Consider the following 18,249-nt stretch of genomic DNA (forward strand, 5'->3'; position numbering starts at 1 on the left):
TTGCTTTCTGGAACACACGTCCTGAACTTTCTTATACTACCCATCCAAACCAGCAGCTCCCCCAGTGCTAGAGGAATATCCCTCACCCACTTTCCTCCCTCCTGCCATATAACCAGCACTCTTAGCTGGGAGGTGGGGGAAGACTGCCTCCTACCTCCTGGAACCAGGGCCAGATTAAGGTTATGAGGGGCCTAAGGCTAATGGGAGGGAAGGGCCTAAGTATTAATTGCATATTGCAAAAAAAAATTATGAAGTTATCAAACATTTATCTGCATACATATTTACATATTTATTTATGTAAAATTAACAAGTTTATTCTACTCTCACTACACTTAATTCTTCAAACAATTTTTCCCCCTAGTTCAGCTGTGGCAAAGTCATGAATGATGTCATAGTAATTCAAAGACCAGCCAATTGCATTCTCAGTACTCAAGAGGGACAAAGCACTGAGATGCTCTTGAGTCATGGTGGATCAGAGGACATTTTTGACCCTTGTTAGAAGAGAGGAGGAACGTTCTCCACTACAGTTAGTGATCATTAGCGACAAATACAGCCGTAAAGCAGTTTCAACATTTGGTAAACATTCTATCACATTGGAGTCAGAGATAACTTGGCACATCCAAATAGCTTTGCTTTCATCATCTTTTCTCCATATATCTGAGAATGATGTGAATTCAACAAATTAAAGAAATTCTTTAGTAAAATCTGCTGGGAGATCATCTGGGTACTTCAGTCACAGACATTTGATATCTTCACTGACTTCGGAACTTGAAATGTTAGGCGAAAAATTTGTCAGTACACTAAAGGTTTTGTCAATATTTTCATAAGCTTTGATCCGATGTTCAAATGAACTCTTCCGTTTGTTGATGATTGTGATGAAGATATTAACTCTGAAGGCCTCCTTGTCACTGAATGAGTGGGCAGTTGCATCATTGCATGTCTTCTGTCTTTTGCAGTGTTTGGCTGACTTATACTCATGGTTAGCAGTCCTTGAAGCCCCCTGAATTTCATATTCATCAAAACTATCCCGCATTTGTTGAAGAACAGTTCCAAGACTCCTCATTAGGTTTACAGCAGTGGAAAGGTCAATTTGAGCACTTTGCAAGCTTAGACAGCACCTGCTGAATGGTTGAAGTATATAATTTCAGAGCTCACACAAAATACCAGTTTCCAAAGTGTGCATTGCATCACTCAGGATCTTCGCATCTTTTCTTGTTGCTGATTTTTGAGATTCATCGTCCTTGATGCTCTCTAGTGCTTCAAGGATGTTGGTGTATCCCAGAACAACTGCAGTCACAGCTTCAGCGCTCGCACTCCACCATGTCCCTGAGAGTGATTTGGGCACTGGGCATCCCTTTGATAGTGAATCTCTAGGAAAGAAACTGTTTCAACACAACAATCCATGGCAGACTGGCCAACAAGGTTGACTGAGTGTGCAGCACATGGTATGTAATCAACCAAAGCATTGCACTCTTATCTTTGCCTGCATCCCTGAATATTTGCCACTCATATTACTTGCATTGTCATAGTTTTGGCCATGACAAAGGCTGATGTCAATCTCATTTTCGGTGAGGAAGTCAAGTAGGTACGAGGCAAGTTTCTCCCCTGTGTGGCTGGTGATGTTTATGAAGGTCATGACACGCTCAACTGGTCTGCTGGGTAGCACATTACGCAAGATGACAGTCAACTGATCTACGTGACACATCCAGTGTTGAGTCAATGGATACTGAAAAATATCCCACATCTTTAATCTCATCTACAATGGTTGACAGTGTCTTCTTTGCCAGCAGTGCAATGAATTTATCACAAATAGTCTTTGATAGATATGATGTATGGCCTTTTACACGATTTGCATGTTCATTGATGTGCTGAGCTAAGAAAGGGTTGAACTTAGCGATTAGCTCTAGAATGACAAGATAATTGCCACTGTGTTTTGATCCAACAGCCTCATCTGAGCCACACTCAGCAAGAAAAACTGTTGTTTCAACTATGGGTCTGAGAACATTCTTCCAATAAGCACGACCTTCCAAAAACTGGTTTTCCATTTGGGTATCAATTCTGCCGCTTTCTTTCAGGCATGGTAGCTGCTAACTTACAATGTATTCTGCTCACTCATTGCATGATTGGTAATGTATGCAGTATTCTTCCAATCATTGAAGCCTTCACAGAACATTCCCCACTTTTTGGTATCAGAAATCAGGCAGCAATAAAAACAGTACACTTTCTTCTTAGGAGGCGAATAGATGAGCCATTCTCGCTTGCTAATCTGTTTGCTAGGCTTCACATATTCAAAAAATGATTTGGTCAGATAACGATTCTGATTGGTGTATTTGTCAGTGAAAAATCAGCATCTAGATTCTGGCATTTCTGTGAGCCCTTCTCAGTCCAATATGTAATGAGATCTTGAGAAGTCATGTCCCACTCACCTGGATGGTTGGAGAAGGATATTTTTGTATTACTATCACTGGGAAAATGTTCAGAGGAGTGGGGTGAGACTGCAGCTAGAGAAGTCACAGGAGGCTGCTTCTTTTCATTAGGCACAGGCACAGCAGGTTCACTTGGGCTGGTATTCGCCTGGACTTCCTCACCACCAGGCTTAGCAGGAGGAAAAAAAGTTAGGAGAGAAGCACTACATCTTGTCTTTGCCATCTTTCTTTGGCCTCCTTCAGTTTCTGCCATCCTCCTTTCTTTGACATGGTTTCTATTGTCCAGTGTAGGCCTATTGTGTACGAAGTTCAATTCTGCTTGCGCTCACACTTACTTAGCCCACAAAGACAAAATCACAACCTCCATAAATTGAATTCACGATCTTGATGGATTAATTTGTACAAAGCAATATCTAATGAGACAAAAAAATTCTGAATGCCCCGCTACCGTGGCTCAGCTGTTACTTCATTATGGAATGGAGAGCCTACAGTAGCACCTAAAAATAGGAAGGGCTAAAAATCGGAGGGCCTAAGGCTATAGCCTTATTTGCCTATTGGTTAATCCGGCCCTGCCTGGAACTAGTAACCATTGGGGGTGTGGAACACTGATTCACCCACTGAATTAGCCTCTCCCCCAGGGTGGAAGTAATTTACAGGATTTACCGGTAGTGCCGGAGTCCTGTGGGGGGTGTGGCCTCATCCGGAAAGGCGGGGCATCTCAACATTTAAAGGCCCTGGGGCCTCTGATACCAAAGGCTGTGGCTGGGAGCCCCAGGGCCTTTAAATCAACCCCAGGCTCCCAGCTGCAGAGATAGGGGAAAATTAAAGGGCCCAGGGCTCCGGCCACCACAGAGCTCTGGGCCCTTTAAATTCCCACCGCAGCTCCGGCAGCCGGGGAGCCCCGAGCCCTTTAAATCCCGGCCCCAGCCCAGCTTCCAGCAGGATTTAAAGGGCTCTGGGCTCCCCGCAGTGGCGGGGCGTTTTGAGCCCTTTAAAACCCGGCCCCAGCCCAGCCGCTGGAGCTGCGAGTGGGATTTAAAGGGCCGGGAGCTCCCGCAGCTGCGGGGAGCCCCAAGCCCTTTAAATCCCCGCCGCGGAAGCCGGTGCGATCCAGCACAGTGTACTGGCTCTTGCGGGTACACCATACCAGACCGTACTTTCACCTCTGCTCTCTCCCCAAAAAAACGAATGGAAGAGAGATGATACTCACACACCTTGACTAGCCTGCCCATCTCTCCCTTGTCCTGAACTGAGGGAGATTTGAGGGCGCAGAGAGGTTGGAGTGAGGAACCGAGAAGTAGAATGGAAAGCTGGGGGTCTGGCTGGGAGCTGAAGTGTGGGAAATTATCCATAGTGGGATGAGGATGGGGCTGCAAGGAAGCAAAGGCCTCCACTGCTTGGGGGAGGGGAGCCAGAGCCCTACAGAAATGATAAAACCAATGCACTAAAGAATGAAGGGCCCGGGGCTGTTCGACTGGGGCTCCTCTAGCTCCGGGGGTGGGGGGAAGGGGAGAGGCCCCGAAGGGTGCGGGGTTCACACGCCGCCTATGTCCAGGGGCCCTGCATTTGTACATTATCAGCACTCAGGAGATAGGGGGTATCAGGAAGGCTCTGTAGTCAGGTCCAGAACAAAACTCGTGTGTGTGTGTGTGTGTGTGTGTGTGTAAAACAGCCGCTGCAAGCCTGGGGGAATGGGGGGGAGGGGCGTCTGTTGCAAAACCTCAGCTCTAAAGAGTATGGGGCGCTTTAATTTCCCAGTCTTCTCCGAGCCCCAGTTTAGGGGCTGAGCAGCGCTTCCCCTTTAAGAGGCTGTTCCCTGTGAATGGAATCGCTCCTCCTCGCTGGTAGAGCTCACTGTGCAATTCACTAGGGCCCCCCATTCACGCCTCCTTCTCCGTTCTCCCTCCGCCCCTCACGTCGGCGGCAGCAGCTGTCGGGGCGCGTTTGGCTCCCAGCTGCAGGCCAGGCCCCCGGAGGGTTGCTCGGGGCTAGATTTGCCGTCGCAAGAATGGTCGCGGCAGAGGGGTGGGAGGGACGCAGCTCGGCCAGCCACTCGCGCCTGGGCAGCAGGGAGGGACCATCGCTCATCGCGGGTTGAGGGGGAGAGAAGAACCCAAAGGCCACCGACATTGGGGCGAAACATTTCCACCCGGACAACATCATGTCCACCAAAGCGGAGCAGTGTAAGTAGCGGCCCCTTCGCTGGGAAACGAGGGAGCAGCCAGGGCGGGGAGGTTTGCTGTGCGTGTCCGGGTGCGGCGGCGGAGGGGCGCTGCACTGTCCATGGTCCTGGTCACAGGGACTAGGGTGACCACCTCACAGAGCTGAAATATCGGGGCGGGTGGTGGTGGAACAACCCCCCCCCCCAACGCCGTTTCGCTGGGGCCGGGGGAATTAGCAGGCACCGGCCGCGCAGCGGCTGCTACCCTCCCCGCGGCCCCGGGCACATGCGGCGCGTCCTGTCCCGCTGCCCCGCCGGGAAGGAGCCGCTGGAGCGCAGCCGAGCGGGAGAGGCGCGGGGCTCCGGACCCCGGCAGCGGCGTGGGAGAGCGGCTCGGGGCCGCGCGAGCGGGCTAGCGTCCCCGCCCTCCGCCAGCATGTCCCGGCCGCCGCAGGCCAGGTAAGGAGCCTGGGCCTGACTCCTCCCTCGTCCTGGCTCCTCAGCTGAGCGGCATTCCTCCTCCCTCCCAGGCTTGCAGCTGTAATGGCGGCGCAAGCCGGGAGGGAGGGGGGGTGGTGCGGCTTCCAGTTCCTGGAGCTGGTGAGTGCGAGCTCCGCACCGGGCTGGCAAGGGGGCTGCTCCCCCAGGAGGGAGACGGGGGGCTCAGACGAGGAGCCAAGACGAGGAGGTAGGGGGGACTCGGCTCCTTACCTGACCTGCGGCGGGATATGCTGGCGCGGGGACGCTACCCCCCTAGAGGGGCAAGGAGCCGGCCGGGGTCCCTCTCGAGCCGATAAACTTTATATGGCCCGCTCGCGCGGCCCCGAGCCGCTCTCCCCCGCCACTGCAGGTGTCCGGAGCCCCGGGACTTCTGGTCACGTGAACCGGGACGGATGGCAGGTGGAGGAGGGCGTGTCAGGGGGATCTATTACACTGCGCCTTGCAATTTGTCAGCTGCCTGTCACTGTGCTCTGAGCTGTGTTGGGGTGTCTGGCTGTCTCTGCAGTGCGATTTATTTCACACAGCTGCTGAGAAACCCTGTCAAGGGTGCCCAGTTTGTGCTCTGCATGATATCGGACTTAAAAACCGGAGGCTTTTCTGCCTTCCTCCAAGACAGGAGGAAGGAGGATAGAAGGGAAGCCAGGCCCTGGGACCTGGTTCTGGTTAAGGCCTGGTTTTAGGTGTTTGATCAGTCTCCCTTGCTGTAAATGGCAGCTGTGGGTTAAAGCTTCCCAGCCTTTGTTCAATGTTGTTGTACATCATTTTCAGTGCCTGTTCTCTTCTCTGTGAAGTCTTGCACTTGGTGATTTTTCAATACCTGTACTGATACAAACTGTTTTTGTTGCTTTTAATAGCCCTTAAACGTTTCACCTATTGCTTTGCATGTTTCCAATGAGATAATATTTACGTGCTCTGTTAATAGGAAAGCAACACAATTATGTGTTGAGGGCGGGAAGGGGAGGAAGTGATTGATTGGCTCGGTTTGGCTTGTGGATTTAGTGATAAAATACAGAGCCTAACACTTCTTGGTCACTAGCCCTGATCAGTAGTGACCCAAAGTGAGCTGACAGCTTCATTGGTTTGTATGAATTGAAGTGAGAGTTTAGCTCAGGTCCTAGTGTCTGTGTCAAAAAGTCACCCAACTAATTGATCCAAGAGTCTCAGCAGGGAGCCCACAGATTGAACTAACATAGAACGTGATCTGCCCCTCACAGTCTTAGAAGTGTTCTACCCATGAAGAAGCTCATTGATGGAGTAGGGAAGCTGGCCTGCTGCTCTGGCTCACGCCATGCATCTTCTGTGAATATACAGAAGTCATCATTCTCTTGCCTTATCTACTCTATTGTTTCAAACTATTCCCCACTGCTGCTAACAAACACCAGGAGAGCTCCATTTACTTATACCCCTAGAGCGGCTGCTAGTAGCCACTGACATTTTAACTGCCATGTTTTCTAGATCTACTCTGTCAGCAAAGTCAGATGATGGTGATTAGAATGCAAGCAGCTGGCCCACATCAGCACTCTCACTATTGTTAATAACTGGCATATTTGCTAATGCAATAGGGGGAAATTTTAAGAAAAATGCCCCTGTAGACCAGCACTGAATCCATATAACCTTTTCTCCTGATGCACTATCTTAATGATGTGTTGGGATTGCTCTGTGATCAAGGGCTTAGAGTGCTTTTGGCTCAGCTGGAATAATTTCATCTGACATTCTGGATGATGAAATTCACTTCTCTCTTTGGTCCAGGTCTATTGATCTTCAGGTTATAGTGCAGAGCCTTTGTGTTTTTACAGGCTTTTGCCTGATTAGGACAAAGGGACATCTTTTTTTTAAAACTTTTGGGGTTAATCTCTAAGTTACAGTAGCTGATATTTTTGTCTTTTAAGTGTTGTGCTGATGGCCTAGATGCATGCTTTATAGAGGGTGCATTTTTATAAATCAAGGGATGGTGTCCCTAGCCTCTGTTTGCCAGCAGTTGGGAATGGGCGACGGGATGGATCACTTGATGATTACCTGTTCTATTCATTCCCTCTGGGGCACCTGGCATTGGCCACTGTCAGAAGGCAGGATGCTGGGCTAGATGGACCTTTGGTCTGACCCAATATGGCCATTCTTATATTCTTAAAAATGAAAGAAAATTCTGTACTCCCTTTCTGTACTCCCTCTCTGTATGATGCAATGTTCTGCTCTCACCCATTGTGTTACTTTTTTCTCTGTCTCTCACATTTTCTGAACCTGCTCCCCCTTCTTGTGCTACTCTGTATCTTACCTCTGATTATTTCACATTGATATATGGAACAGTTCCTTCTGCTTCATCCATCCTGTCCATCAGCACCATTTTTGATGTTTTCCCTTTCTGTAATGAGCCTTCATGTTCCCTCATCCCTAATATTCTTGGCCTGTTCTACTTTGAGCTTCTTTCACTCACTTTGCTGGCAGCTATGTACTGTTTCTCCCCCTTGTGCTGCTCTGGAGCCCTCACACTGGCATTGCCTTCTCCCTGTTCCTTTTAGTTTTCAGGACTCACCCCCTTTTTTTTACAGTTTTGGTGTGTACATTGGTTTTAAATGGGATTCACTTGTGGACCCAGCTCATGGATTTCTCCTCTGTTCTGGTCCTGAAGCTGGCTTTCTCCTCCTCATGATGCTTCAGGTTGGGGATCCAGAAATTCCTAACCCACTGAACTTCTGTTTTATAATATGTTTATCAAGGCTCCTCCCTTGCCTAGTTCTTTATCGCATTGTAAAGTGTGTTTATTTGCTTTTTGCATAATACCAAGTCTCTTTCACCTGCACTTTTTGACAAATGGTGATGATTTCCAAAAAGAATTACACTGGCTTATGCACCACTACCAGGCTATCCCTCAAGCCTCAACTGATGCTGCCACTGCTACTGTCCTGCTTGACTGACAGGCAAGAAGCAGATTGTCTCAGGTAGGCGTAACAAGCAATGATGAGTCCAGAATTTGCCATGAAACAACAGAAAAAACTAAAGTGAAAGAATACGCTGACCAGATCAGAAGAGCAAAAATTCAATTCTAATCATTGGTGGTGTGGAACTCCGCAGGAATACATGACCAAGTAACAGTTTGTCTCCTACTGCTCTGAGCAATACCAGGGCATCCTAACAAAAGGTATAATGGTGACAGCCAACAGAGGGTCACAGGAGGTCACCTGCCATGCTACTCTTCTTTATCCGCTACATGGGTCTCCTTCTGAGCACATTCTGAAAAGTAAAGTCAATGATTAGGCCTAACATCACAGCACTCCACTGGAGCTGAGCTATTGCACAGAATAGCACCCACTGACAGCAAACAACCTGGAGACCACCTGTAAGAGGTTTGTGCCGGGGCTCGACCCTCCTGGGCAGGAGGGGAGCCATACCAACTCACCACTGATGGAGCAACAACCAGTTAGTTCAGGGGCTCAGGTCCTCTGGTGCAGGGGCCGAGCGAACAGTTAGGGGGCTCAGGCCCTTGGGTCCAGGGGCTGAGCAACAATGCAACGAGTAATTTGGAGGCCCAGGCCCTGGATGAGGGCGGGGCACAAACAGTTACAGCTCAGGCCCTCAGGCAGGGGCTGAGCAAACAAACAGCGAGGGTAGGCCCAGGGCCCTATACCTGAGCGTTGGGTGAGGGGGAAGCCTGCCACCTGAGAGCGGGGTGGCAGCGGGGGGATGCAGGCCCACCCACTCCACTGCGTCCCAGCCTGGGACCCTAGCAGCAGCTATCACCACTGCTGGTCAGTGGGGTATCCTGCCCGCAACACACTGATATCGGCTCACATGCGTCTGCAGCCTGACCGGGGTCAGCTACCCCCGGCTACTTCCTGGTTCCCCCTCACGGCCTACCTTGTTGGTGCTGCCGGGTCAGTCCACCAGCATCGGTTCCTCTCGCCCGGGGCTTGGGGGCAGGTCCGGCAACTCCTTGGGGAAGTCCGGCCACTGGGGCTCTGGCGGCTCCTCTGGGTAACAACAGGGACGGAGTGGCTCTGGAGGCTCCTCGCCTTCGTAGTTGGCGCGGGGCAGGTCCGACGGCTCCTCCCAATACCGGGTGCGGGGGGCTCCAGCGGCTCCTACTCATAGTGGGCTCAGGGGAGCTCTGGTCAGTTAGGGCAACGGTCTCAGATCTCAGCGGTCTCCTGGCGGCACATCCACTCCGTGCAGCGGCTAGGCCCTGACTGAGCTCCAGCGGCAGGCCTTTATACTTCCTGTTCCGCCCCTTGACTTCCGGGGGGTGGGAACAGGCGGCGGTGACTCCGCCCACTCGGGTGCCTGCAAGGGTGCTCCCTCTGCTGGGCAGGAGGGGAGCCACACCGACTCACCACACCACCCATTAATTCCCTTTTCCTCCAGTAATAAAAACTGGCATCTGCTCATGGAAAGTAATGTTCTGGGAATGCCATTTTCCTGTCCAGGACTTTGAAACAAACAAGGAAACCATCTCCAAAGAATCCAACCCAGCTTTTACACTTGTGTCAAAGAGGAATTTGGGAGTTTAGATGCACATGCAGCGTGGAGATAGACATTGAAGCTAGCAGATATTTACGTCAACATTTTAAAACATGGATAGCTAAAGCAAGGCTCCTAAATCCATATTTAGACATAGCAGTACAAGTGGCCTGATTTTCTAAAGTGCTGAACACCTGTACTTCCTATTGAAGATAATAGGATTTATGGATGCTCAAGACTTTTGAAAATCAGTTACTTATAATCCAATGCCTGCACTGGATTTAGGAGCCTATCTTTAGGTAAAAAAGATTTGCAATATGATTTAATGCTTTCATTCAAAAAAGCTCTCATTAACCTGGGACATAACAATTACATTTCTATGGGAGGTGTAGTCTGATACCAAAAGCAACATGAAGTGACTCATTTTACAAACAAAATTATTATCTAGCTATTGTGTTTATGAATGTTCTTTTATGTTGATTGATTTCATTTGGGGCACTAACCCGCTTAATAGAAATAAACAGGTTTCCTACTTTGCACAAAACAGCACTCCCGACATGCTTTTCCCCTCTCTTGAAAACAAGTGGCTGTAGAGATGAAGGAGGCTCTTTAAAATACAGCTTGACTAATATCTCTGGCATTGGTTTTCCTATTTCAGTTATGGACATCTGACTGCGTAGCCTGGCACCTGCAATGAACTATAAATCCAGCTGTGAGTTGTTCTTTGGTTGAGAAATCTGATTTGTGACCTGATTATTTTACAAATCTACTAGGCTTCATATCCTTTACACCAGGGAGACTGGCATCACAAACAACGTTTAGTAAATAGAAAAGGCTCTTTCCTAATCTAAGCCATGTATTTATACTGTATGACTCTCATTACCGTGGAATCTGAGCACCTACACAAAGGATGTTCTATTGTCTAATGAGATTTTGGGAACAGGGATCCATATTCTTACATATTTGTAAGGGCCATTTACATCTATAAGGCTGTATCAGTAAACACTAATAATATACATTATACTCAGAGAGAATACATGGTGTACTAGAAAAGCTTTATCCATTTAAATCTGAGGTACCTGTTTTGCTCACAAGTGGAGAACCCAAATGCACCAGTTCTGCTAACCAGAATGTCATAGATATTGTGGTGGAGGGAAAGAAAGCCTTCCTTGCCTTGCATAATCACTGAATAAGATTTAACATGTTTATTCTGAACTCAGAACGTGATTTTTGCTACTGGATTCTTTAGCCTTCTATTTTGTTGGTTCTACCCATCTGTATATTATTGTATTGAGTCCACTAAATGGATAGTTGAGGACAAAATATGACTAGTATGACCCACAAGGCCATCAATACCCAGTTGGATGCACAAATGTAGCTTGTTTATGCAAAACCTTATTAGTGCAAAGATACAAACATGAATAATTGCACACTGGAAAAAAGGAGACTTTGAGTGGACTTTTTTTTTTTTAATTATTAAAATTATCCATAAAATTAGAGATACAGCCTCCACCTAAGCTCCCCTTTAGGCATACACAATTTTGTGCAGAGGTCCTGGGGGGGAAAAAATATGATCATGTAATTAAAATCTGTATCATAATGCATACATCCAACAGAGCTGAATTCAGATTGCATAGGCAAGCTTAATTCTGGCATTTCCTAACTTTTGAGTGCTTGACTTTGCAACCTGAATATTTTTACCATAGTTTTTGTATTTAATAAATACATAGGATAGTTCACTGGGGGAGTTGATCAAAGCAAAATATATACAGTAAATGTGTTCAAGAGATACCTACATTTAGCGGTAGTCTGGCATGTTATGATGGATGGTCTTACCTTGTTCCTAAATTGTTTATATATCTATAGGGCAAGATTTTCACCAGTGCTAGCATTGCCCAATTCTGCTTCCACTGAAGTCAATGGGATTTTTAACACTGACTTGAATAGGAGCAGAGTCAGGCCAGTTCTGAGGGTGTGGAAAATCCCACCCGTAATGTTCCTCATTGCAGAGAGAAAAGTGAACATGCACTTTCAAGTTCTCTTGCTTTGTTAAAGAAGAGTTAAAGCATTTAAAATCTTAAGCTGTGCTGACATTTATGTCATGTTGTCCACTCTCAGAATGACAACAACAAAGTGACATAATGAAGTAGCATCAGTATTTCATATTAACAAAAATGCTGACTTTTTCTATAGCTATATTGTATTTGTTTGCTGTGGTATTGTACAGAAAATAGGTGTGCCCTCTAAGCTTAGGCCTGTAACTGATTTATGTGCTGAGCTTTCTTTACAATTAACCACACAGTGACTTTTATGATAGAAAGTAGAAGACCAGCAGTCCATTTTGCAGGTATTCCATCATGAGTAGGGAAAGGAACTTATTAGAATAAAGAAAATGCTATTCTTCCTAAAGCTACGATTTCGCCCCCTGCACTTCACTGTAGAAAAGCTGCTTTGAACCATCCCTGACCTCACCCCACTCTGATCAGGCTGCCTGCTATAGATATAAATAAACTGTACACATAGTCTTACACAATTGATTCACTACATAGTCTAGAGCAAACCACTGAGTTTCTCTTTCCCTCAGGTTATCCATCCATCCATCCATCCATCCATAAATTGACCGTAGTAATACTTATCTATCTCACGTGGGTGTTGTGTGACTTACTGAATCAATAAGTATTGCTCCCCCTTTTTGCTCTGAGTGGCTTGTCAAAATGTGGAGCCCTGTACATGTTCCAGTTGGGAGTAGAAATTGGTGGTAGTCAGGTATTTCTTGGATACACTTTATTTTGTTTACAAAGTACAAAGTCCTGTGTCTCTGAGCGCAGAAGGAAACAAACAGCGTCTTTTGCTCACAGCACCAAGAGCACTCTTTTCAGCCTGAGTCTGTGACCCAAAAACCTTTCCCTAGATTTCTTCCATGGTTAGCCACATGCCTTCAGCTGCTGCTGCAGGTGATCTCTCTCACTCTATTCTTAGCTGACCTTAGTTTCTGTGTGATCTCTCTTCCCTTGTACTCGCACACCTACCCAAAACAATACTCAGACAGGAGCTCCCGGGGTTCACACACATCCTTTTGTCTTAGGTGGGGCTTATGCATATAGTTATAGGTCACATATACCAATCTCAAAGAGGTTTGAACTCAATCCATGACAAGGTTTCACCCAGCTCATAACATTATAAATGAGGCTTGAGATCCATGAATGGAAAAAATGAGACAGGCACTAAGTGTTTGTTTAATCTGTTAGCACAGAGTAGGACTAAAACAGATTTAAAAATACTATATACAATTTTTCCTTTTTCTTCCCTCCTTCATCAAAGTATTCAATTTATTCAGCCACTATAAAGATTGGAAAGACTTGTCTCTTAGGTTTAGCTCACTGCATGGATTTTAACACTACAGTAGGGGTAGAAAACTGATATGGTGTCTTAACCTGAACTAAGCTAAATGAAAGTCTCTCTGTTTTTGGTTTTTTATCCAGTTGCTTCCAAGATCCGCTACCTACAAGAATACCATAACCGCGTTCTTCACAACATTTACCCTGTGCCCTCTGGAACTGACATTGCAAACACTCTGAAATACTTTTCTCAGACTTTATTGAGGTAAGTTTTAAATTATGCTCTTCAAGAGAAAAAATGTTAGGGGATATGTATTGATTTCTTCTTGGTTAATGGATCTTATGGATCAATGCTCAACCAGAAGGAGTCAGAGCTCAATATAATTAAAAGTATGGTATAAATAAATTACAGCAGTGGCTGTTGCCCAATTTGCCCAGTTGAGCTGCTTATTGAGTGGCTGATTCTAAAACAAAACCTGGTTTGCTTGGCCCTACTATAGGTTAGTGGAGTGCACACGTGTGCTTGAAGTAAAGAAGAGAGAAGGTTGCGATAAAATTTCACAAGTTTGACTGTGACCTCTCTGAGAATCCTAAAACTGTAGGATCCTACCGAGATGAGACTGAGCAGCAAAACTAGAAGCTGAGCTGTCCATAGTTCAGTGGGCTTTCAGATCTGGATTTTGGTTCAGCCTGTTATAGCAATGGGCATAGGCACAAAGTTTGGATCCAGATCTGGATCTGAATGACATTAACGGTTCAGAGTTGCTCTGATCTAGTGATTTGGTTTAGTCCACTCTCGTTGCAATATAAAAACCAATAAGTACGAAGTATGATTAGAGAATAGGTTTAGATAGGTGATATGACCTTTCAACTTGTTAAAGAGAGCTGTTATAGGTTTGGGATTTCATTAGGAACATTACTTATATTCCAATTTTCCCACAGTATAATGGATTCATTGACCTGAATTTTCAAAGTGGCCTTCAGATGGCCTTTGATATTGCAGATATAATTTTTGTATGCCTACATTTTTGTGGCTTAATTTTTCATATGCAGATAGTTTTGAGTTGACGGTGCATTTTTGTGTATAACTACCCGATTTGCACCTACAAAAATATTTACGCTTAGAAAATTGCACCCATACTTTCAGAGGCTGCTTTGGAAGTTAGGCCATTTGTATTGTCTTAGAGAGAAGAAACATTCTCTCTTGCTCTAAAATATGTTAACAAGCAAGTATTAAAATTGAATGAAAAACTCATTGAGAGCCCACAGTCAGAGACCATGGAATTCAGAAACACTCTGTTCTATGTTAACGGGAAAAATACGTATGTAGAAATACACATTACCCACAGAATCCCTTTTTGGCTGCAAACTCTCAGGAGCTGTGTTTATACTTCACATTCCCAGATTTCATGAATAAAATCATTTAACCATCATGAAATTTTTAGCTCACTGAATATTTTAGGGTGCTGAACACACCTGTGTTAACTTAAAGGGCTCTTTCAGGTCCAACAAATGGAATGATGTTCAATTAATATGTTACCTTAGTAGCTGAAAAATCTTTATAGGGATATTGAGAGTAGCTAGGAAATGTGGTTCTTACTCCACGTCTGTGTATTTTTAATTGGCTAATCAAATAATGAAAACATTTGAAAATCAGGCAAACGCTGCACACAAGACTCTGTGCAGCAAAACAGCCTCAGCATAAGTTGAGTGGACCTCCCAAGCTATTCAGCCATGCAAATGGCATGTACCTCTCACCTCTCATTAGTGACTTGCTCAAAGGTATACACTAGGATAATCCCCATTTGGGTGGAACTCCATCAGTGGCAGCACCGTTGGAATTTGCAGCATAGAAAAGGTGCAAACATTTTATCACTGTGTCACCTAACTCTGCACAGAGCAGTACATTGCATAGTGTATTCTTGGTGAGAAATTCTTCACACCTTATGAGCATTCAAGTTGTTGGACTGAGTGAAGCAGATAGTTTTATAGGTTACAAAAGCAGAATTTAGAGGTCTGCACAACTCCCTTTTCTGTGTGGCTGTTTTAAATCTGCAGAATTGTTAATTCCATATGAAGGGAGCAATTCCATTTAACTTCTTTATTTCATGCTAGAGGTTGGACTGAACCAAAACCCTGGTACTGATTACCCTGAACTTGATAAGGTTTGAGGTGGTACTCACAATGTATGTTCAGATCTGGATATAATTTCATAGATGACCTCTTTCTTTATAATGGGCAAATAAAAATGCTGAATCTGAACATCCCCCAAATTAGGGAGAGGCCATTAGAAATCCAGCCCTGGATCCAGCCCTGAATTTCATATAGGCCATTGCCTGTATCCTTAAAATAGGCCAGATCAAATCTCTAATCCAGACCTCCTTTAACTTTGGAGTGTTTGAAATCTGGTTCTGGACCTGGGTGCTGTGGCTGAGCCCACCACAACTTCATACACATGTTCACACCAAGACAGGGATTAGACAAAACACCTTACTCTACACTAAGTGTGGCAAGTGGAAAGAAGGAAACTCCTGTCCAGTGCACGCAATTCCCCTTTCAGGGACCTTAAGAAGGCTTATCCTAAACAAACATCTCAATACCCTGGCTTGCTCAAGATTTTGTTCAAGAGTTTCCCTGAATGGCTTGCATCCCAAGTCTTCTTTCTGCCTCTCACACTATGAGTGTGTCCACACTCATTATTGCACAACGGAGTATAAAACACAGTCAAATATACCCCATTCAGTTGTTAGCGTACTAGGCCTTAGCAGGTGTAGCTTTTGCGACTTGTTGTACCTTGACAATACAGTTACTTTTCTGAGTTATAAACATATTGACTTAGTTCTTCCGAGTGGGGCAGTCCCACTGTTTTGGGTCAAAGTCATATCTGGTGTAATACCAGTAGCTTCAGTTTAGTTGCAACAGGGATTAACTTGGTCCTTTGGTTTATATACATTCAACTATGTAACAGGCTCAGGGGTGGGGGCGGGAAGAAGTGGCTATGGTTGAAAAAAGTGAGGTATTTACTTTTTATGAATAAACATCACATAAAATCACCATACACAATGCATAACATATTGATTCATTTAGCTCCTCCTCAATTTTCTCTTTGGGCAGAAGCATTTCTTTACATTACAGCATGAATTTAAGTTTCATGCATTACTCATTTCCAGCCTTTCCTCCCTCACTTGAGGATTGACCTAGAACATAATAAACTTCTTATAGAACATCCGCTTTTTTCTTGTTTTCTTAGAAAAAACTCCTCTGTGGATTTCTTAACTATAGACAAAATTCTTTATTTAATGAACAGTTATTAATGCACAAGATATTTTTACTGCTTTCTCGTGTGTGGAGAGATGCAATTTCTCTGACACCATTTCTCAAAGAAACACCTCGGGAAGGTAGTAATTGGGAGACTGGCCTATGTTGCAGCAAGGGAGCCCAAACTTTGACCAATTAAGAGATGCATTGGCAACTCATTTGCATATAGTGGGACAGATTCAGTATGGACGTGGCCTGCAGATACTACAGGTCCCAGTGTACAGTACTCCATATTGAGTAGAAAAGGGAACGCGCTACAGTGGCCAGATCTGAATCTGCAGCCAAACTTTCTCAAAGTTCAGGATTGTTATTGGATCTGGAGTTTTGACTGGTCGCATTATAGAACTTGGGGTCAGCTGCATATCCAGATCCAGAGATCCTCTGAGTTTGGGGGTGGTAGGAACTGGGGCTTTGGTAGGGGCACATCCCTAATACCTGAATTGAATAGAAGGCCTCCATGATCAAGATGGAGTATTGTATGCTGGGACCTGTAGTCTCCATGGGTCCCACCTTCATATTAAGGAGGAGGGAGGCCCTGAGATGAATGTTAGCCATCATTGCCTTACACTTTCCAAAACAAGGATTTATTAATGCTGTAATGTCCCTCCTGGAAGTATTGCTCCCAGGGGGAAGCACTTCTGGGGAGTGATGTGTTGGCAAGGAACTGGATTTGTTGGGTAACTGGGTAGCATCTGTTCACAGAGAGGGGTTGAATATAATTTAATACCTCCACATCTCAAATCAGAAGCTGCAAAATGTATCGTATGAAAGTCAAGCAAATAAAAAAAAGCGAATCCAAAAAAGAGGAATCAGCACTCTGATAATTCACTTTTAAAATCCGAATAGATCTTGGTTGGTTTACTGATATGATTTCATAAAAACTGTCAGAACAGTCTTATTACCACTTTTCTTAGACTGGACATTGGGTAACAGAAACCAAAATAATTTACAGCATACAAGGCACAATAAGAAAAAAAACCCAAAAAACTATGCAGTAACTTTTCTTAGGGTAGATTATATTGTATCTATATAACATCTGCATACTTGAGAGATCAGGCATGCCTGACTGTAGCAACCTTTGCTCGGAGATGTACTTGTAAAAATTTTAATAAAATTTATATGGCGAATAAATCAGGCCCTCTCTTGCAAACACATAAGCATGTGTGAAGCTTTCTCATGTGAGTTGTCATACTGACTTCTATGAGACAACATGTGAGTAAAGTTACATGTGTGTTTAAGTTTTTGCAAGATTGGGGCCTGAATTCTGTGTAGGGTGGGTGGAATTTTCAAAAGCACTTACCATTGACCTAACTCTGCTCTACTGAAGTCCATGGATGTTTCAGTGCCCCATCTATACTTTACTAGTTTTAACACTGACTTCAATGGGAGTAGAGGTACGCCAACACTGGCCACTTTTGGAAGCTCACCCTACAGGTACAGTACATGTAAAACAAGTTGGTCTATGGTTTAATGTATTAAAATAGTATATGATACTTTTATAGGAGCATGAAAAAGTTTATTAGATAACCCTGTAATGCGTATTCATTTTCTGTTAGGCTAGCCAAAATATAGCTTTGTTGCTTAAGCAGCAATTTATTCTATTTTAAAAATTATTAATCATTTCAGAACAATTGGACTAACATGTTTATAACAATTTTAAAAAGACGTAGCAAGCTGGTTGATTTTTAGCCTCTATTTTGATGCCCACTAATTTTAATTTTAATTTTTGAAATTATCTTTCCTTTAGTTTGTAGTGAGTTTTGTTGAATAATAACGTAAGTACGTAGCAGCAGGAATGTATGATAACACACTGTCTGATGTGCAGTTCTATAACTGGTATTGCTTGCTTAGCCCTTAGATTTGGAAGTAACTATTTACCAAAAGAGTGTTTGTATTCATAAAATAAAATGTTTCCTCCCCAAACATGGGCAAAATTAAAAACACACATAAACAACCATTATCATTAGCTCACAAACATATGCTAAAGATCATCTACTATATATTATTTTATAGCTTCTCCAAATGTAGTTTAGTTAACATTTTAGAAATATTA

At 44.6% G+C, this 18,249-nt stretch overlaps 1 protein-coding gene across 10 annotated transcripts in view; it reads left to right on the forward strand.

The window, feature by feature from the left end:
* Nucleotides 1-3,924: 3,924 nt before the first annotated feature.
* UNC79 (unc-79 homolog, NALCN channel complex subunit) overlaps nt 3,925-18,249 on the forward strand; it is a 157,695-nt gene continuing 143,370 nt past the window's right edge. For 5 of the 10 annotated variants that reach the window (XM_054026845.1, XM_054026852.1, XM_054026847.1 and 2 more), the window contains exons 1-2: nt 4,971-5,275; nt 13,023-13,143. In XM_054026845.1, the coding sequence (XP_053882820.1) occupies nt 5,131-5,275; nt 13,023-13,143 (266 nt within the window). In that variant the 5' untranslated portion in view covers nt 4,971-5,130. Of the gene's footprint in view, nt 4,610-4,970; nt 5,276-10,198; nt 10,253-13,022; nt 13,144-18,249 lie in introns of those variants that run through there. The other 5 variants (XM_054026849.1, XM_054026850.1, XM_054026854.1 and 2 more) reach the window with 2 other exon arrangements.

The sequence above is a fragment of the Malaclemys terrapin genome, chromosome 4 (genome assembly GCF_027887155.1).
Source record: "Malaclemys terrapin pileata isolate rMalTer1 chromosome 4, rMalTer1.hap1, whole genome shotgun sequence".
NCBI classification, from domain to species: domain Eukaryota; kingdom Metazoa; phylum Chordata; order Testudines; family Emydidae; genus Malaclemys; species Malaclemys terrapin.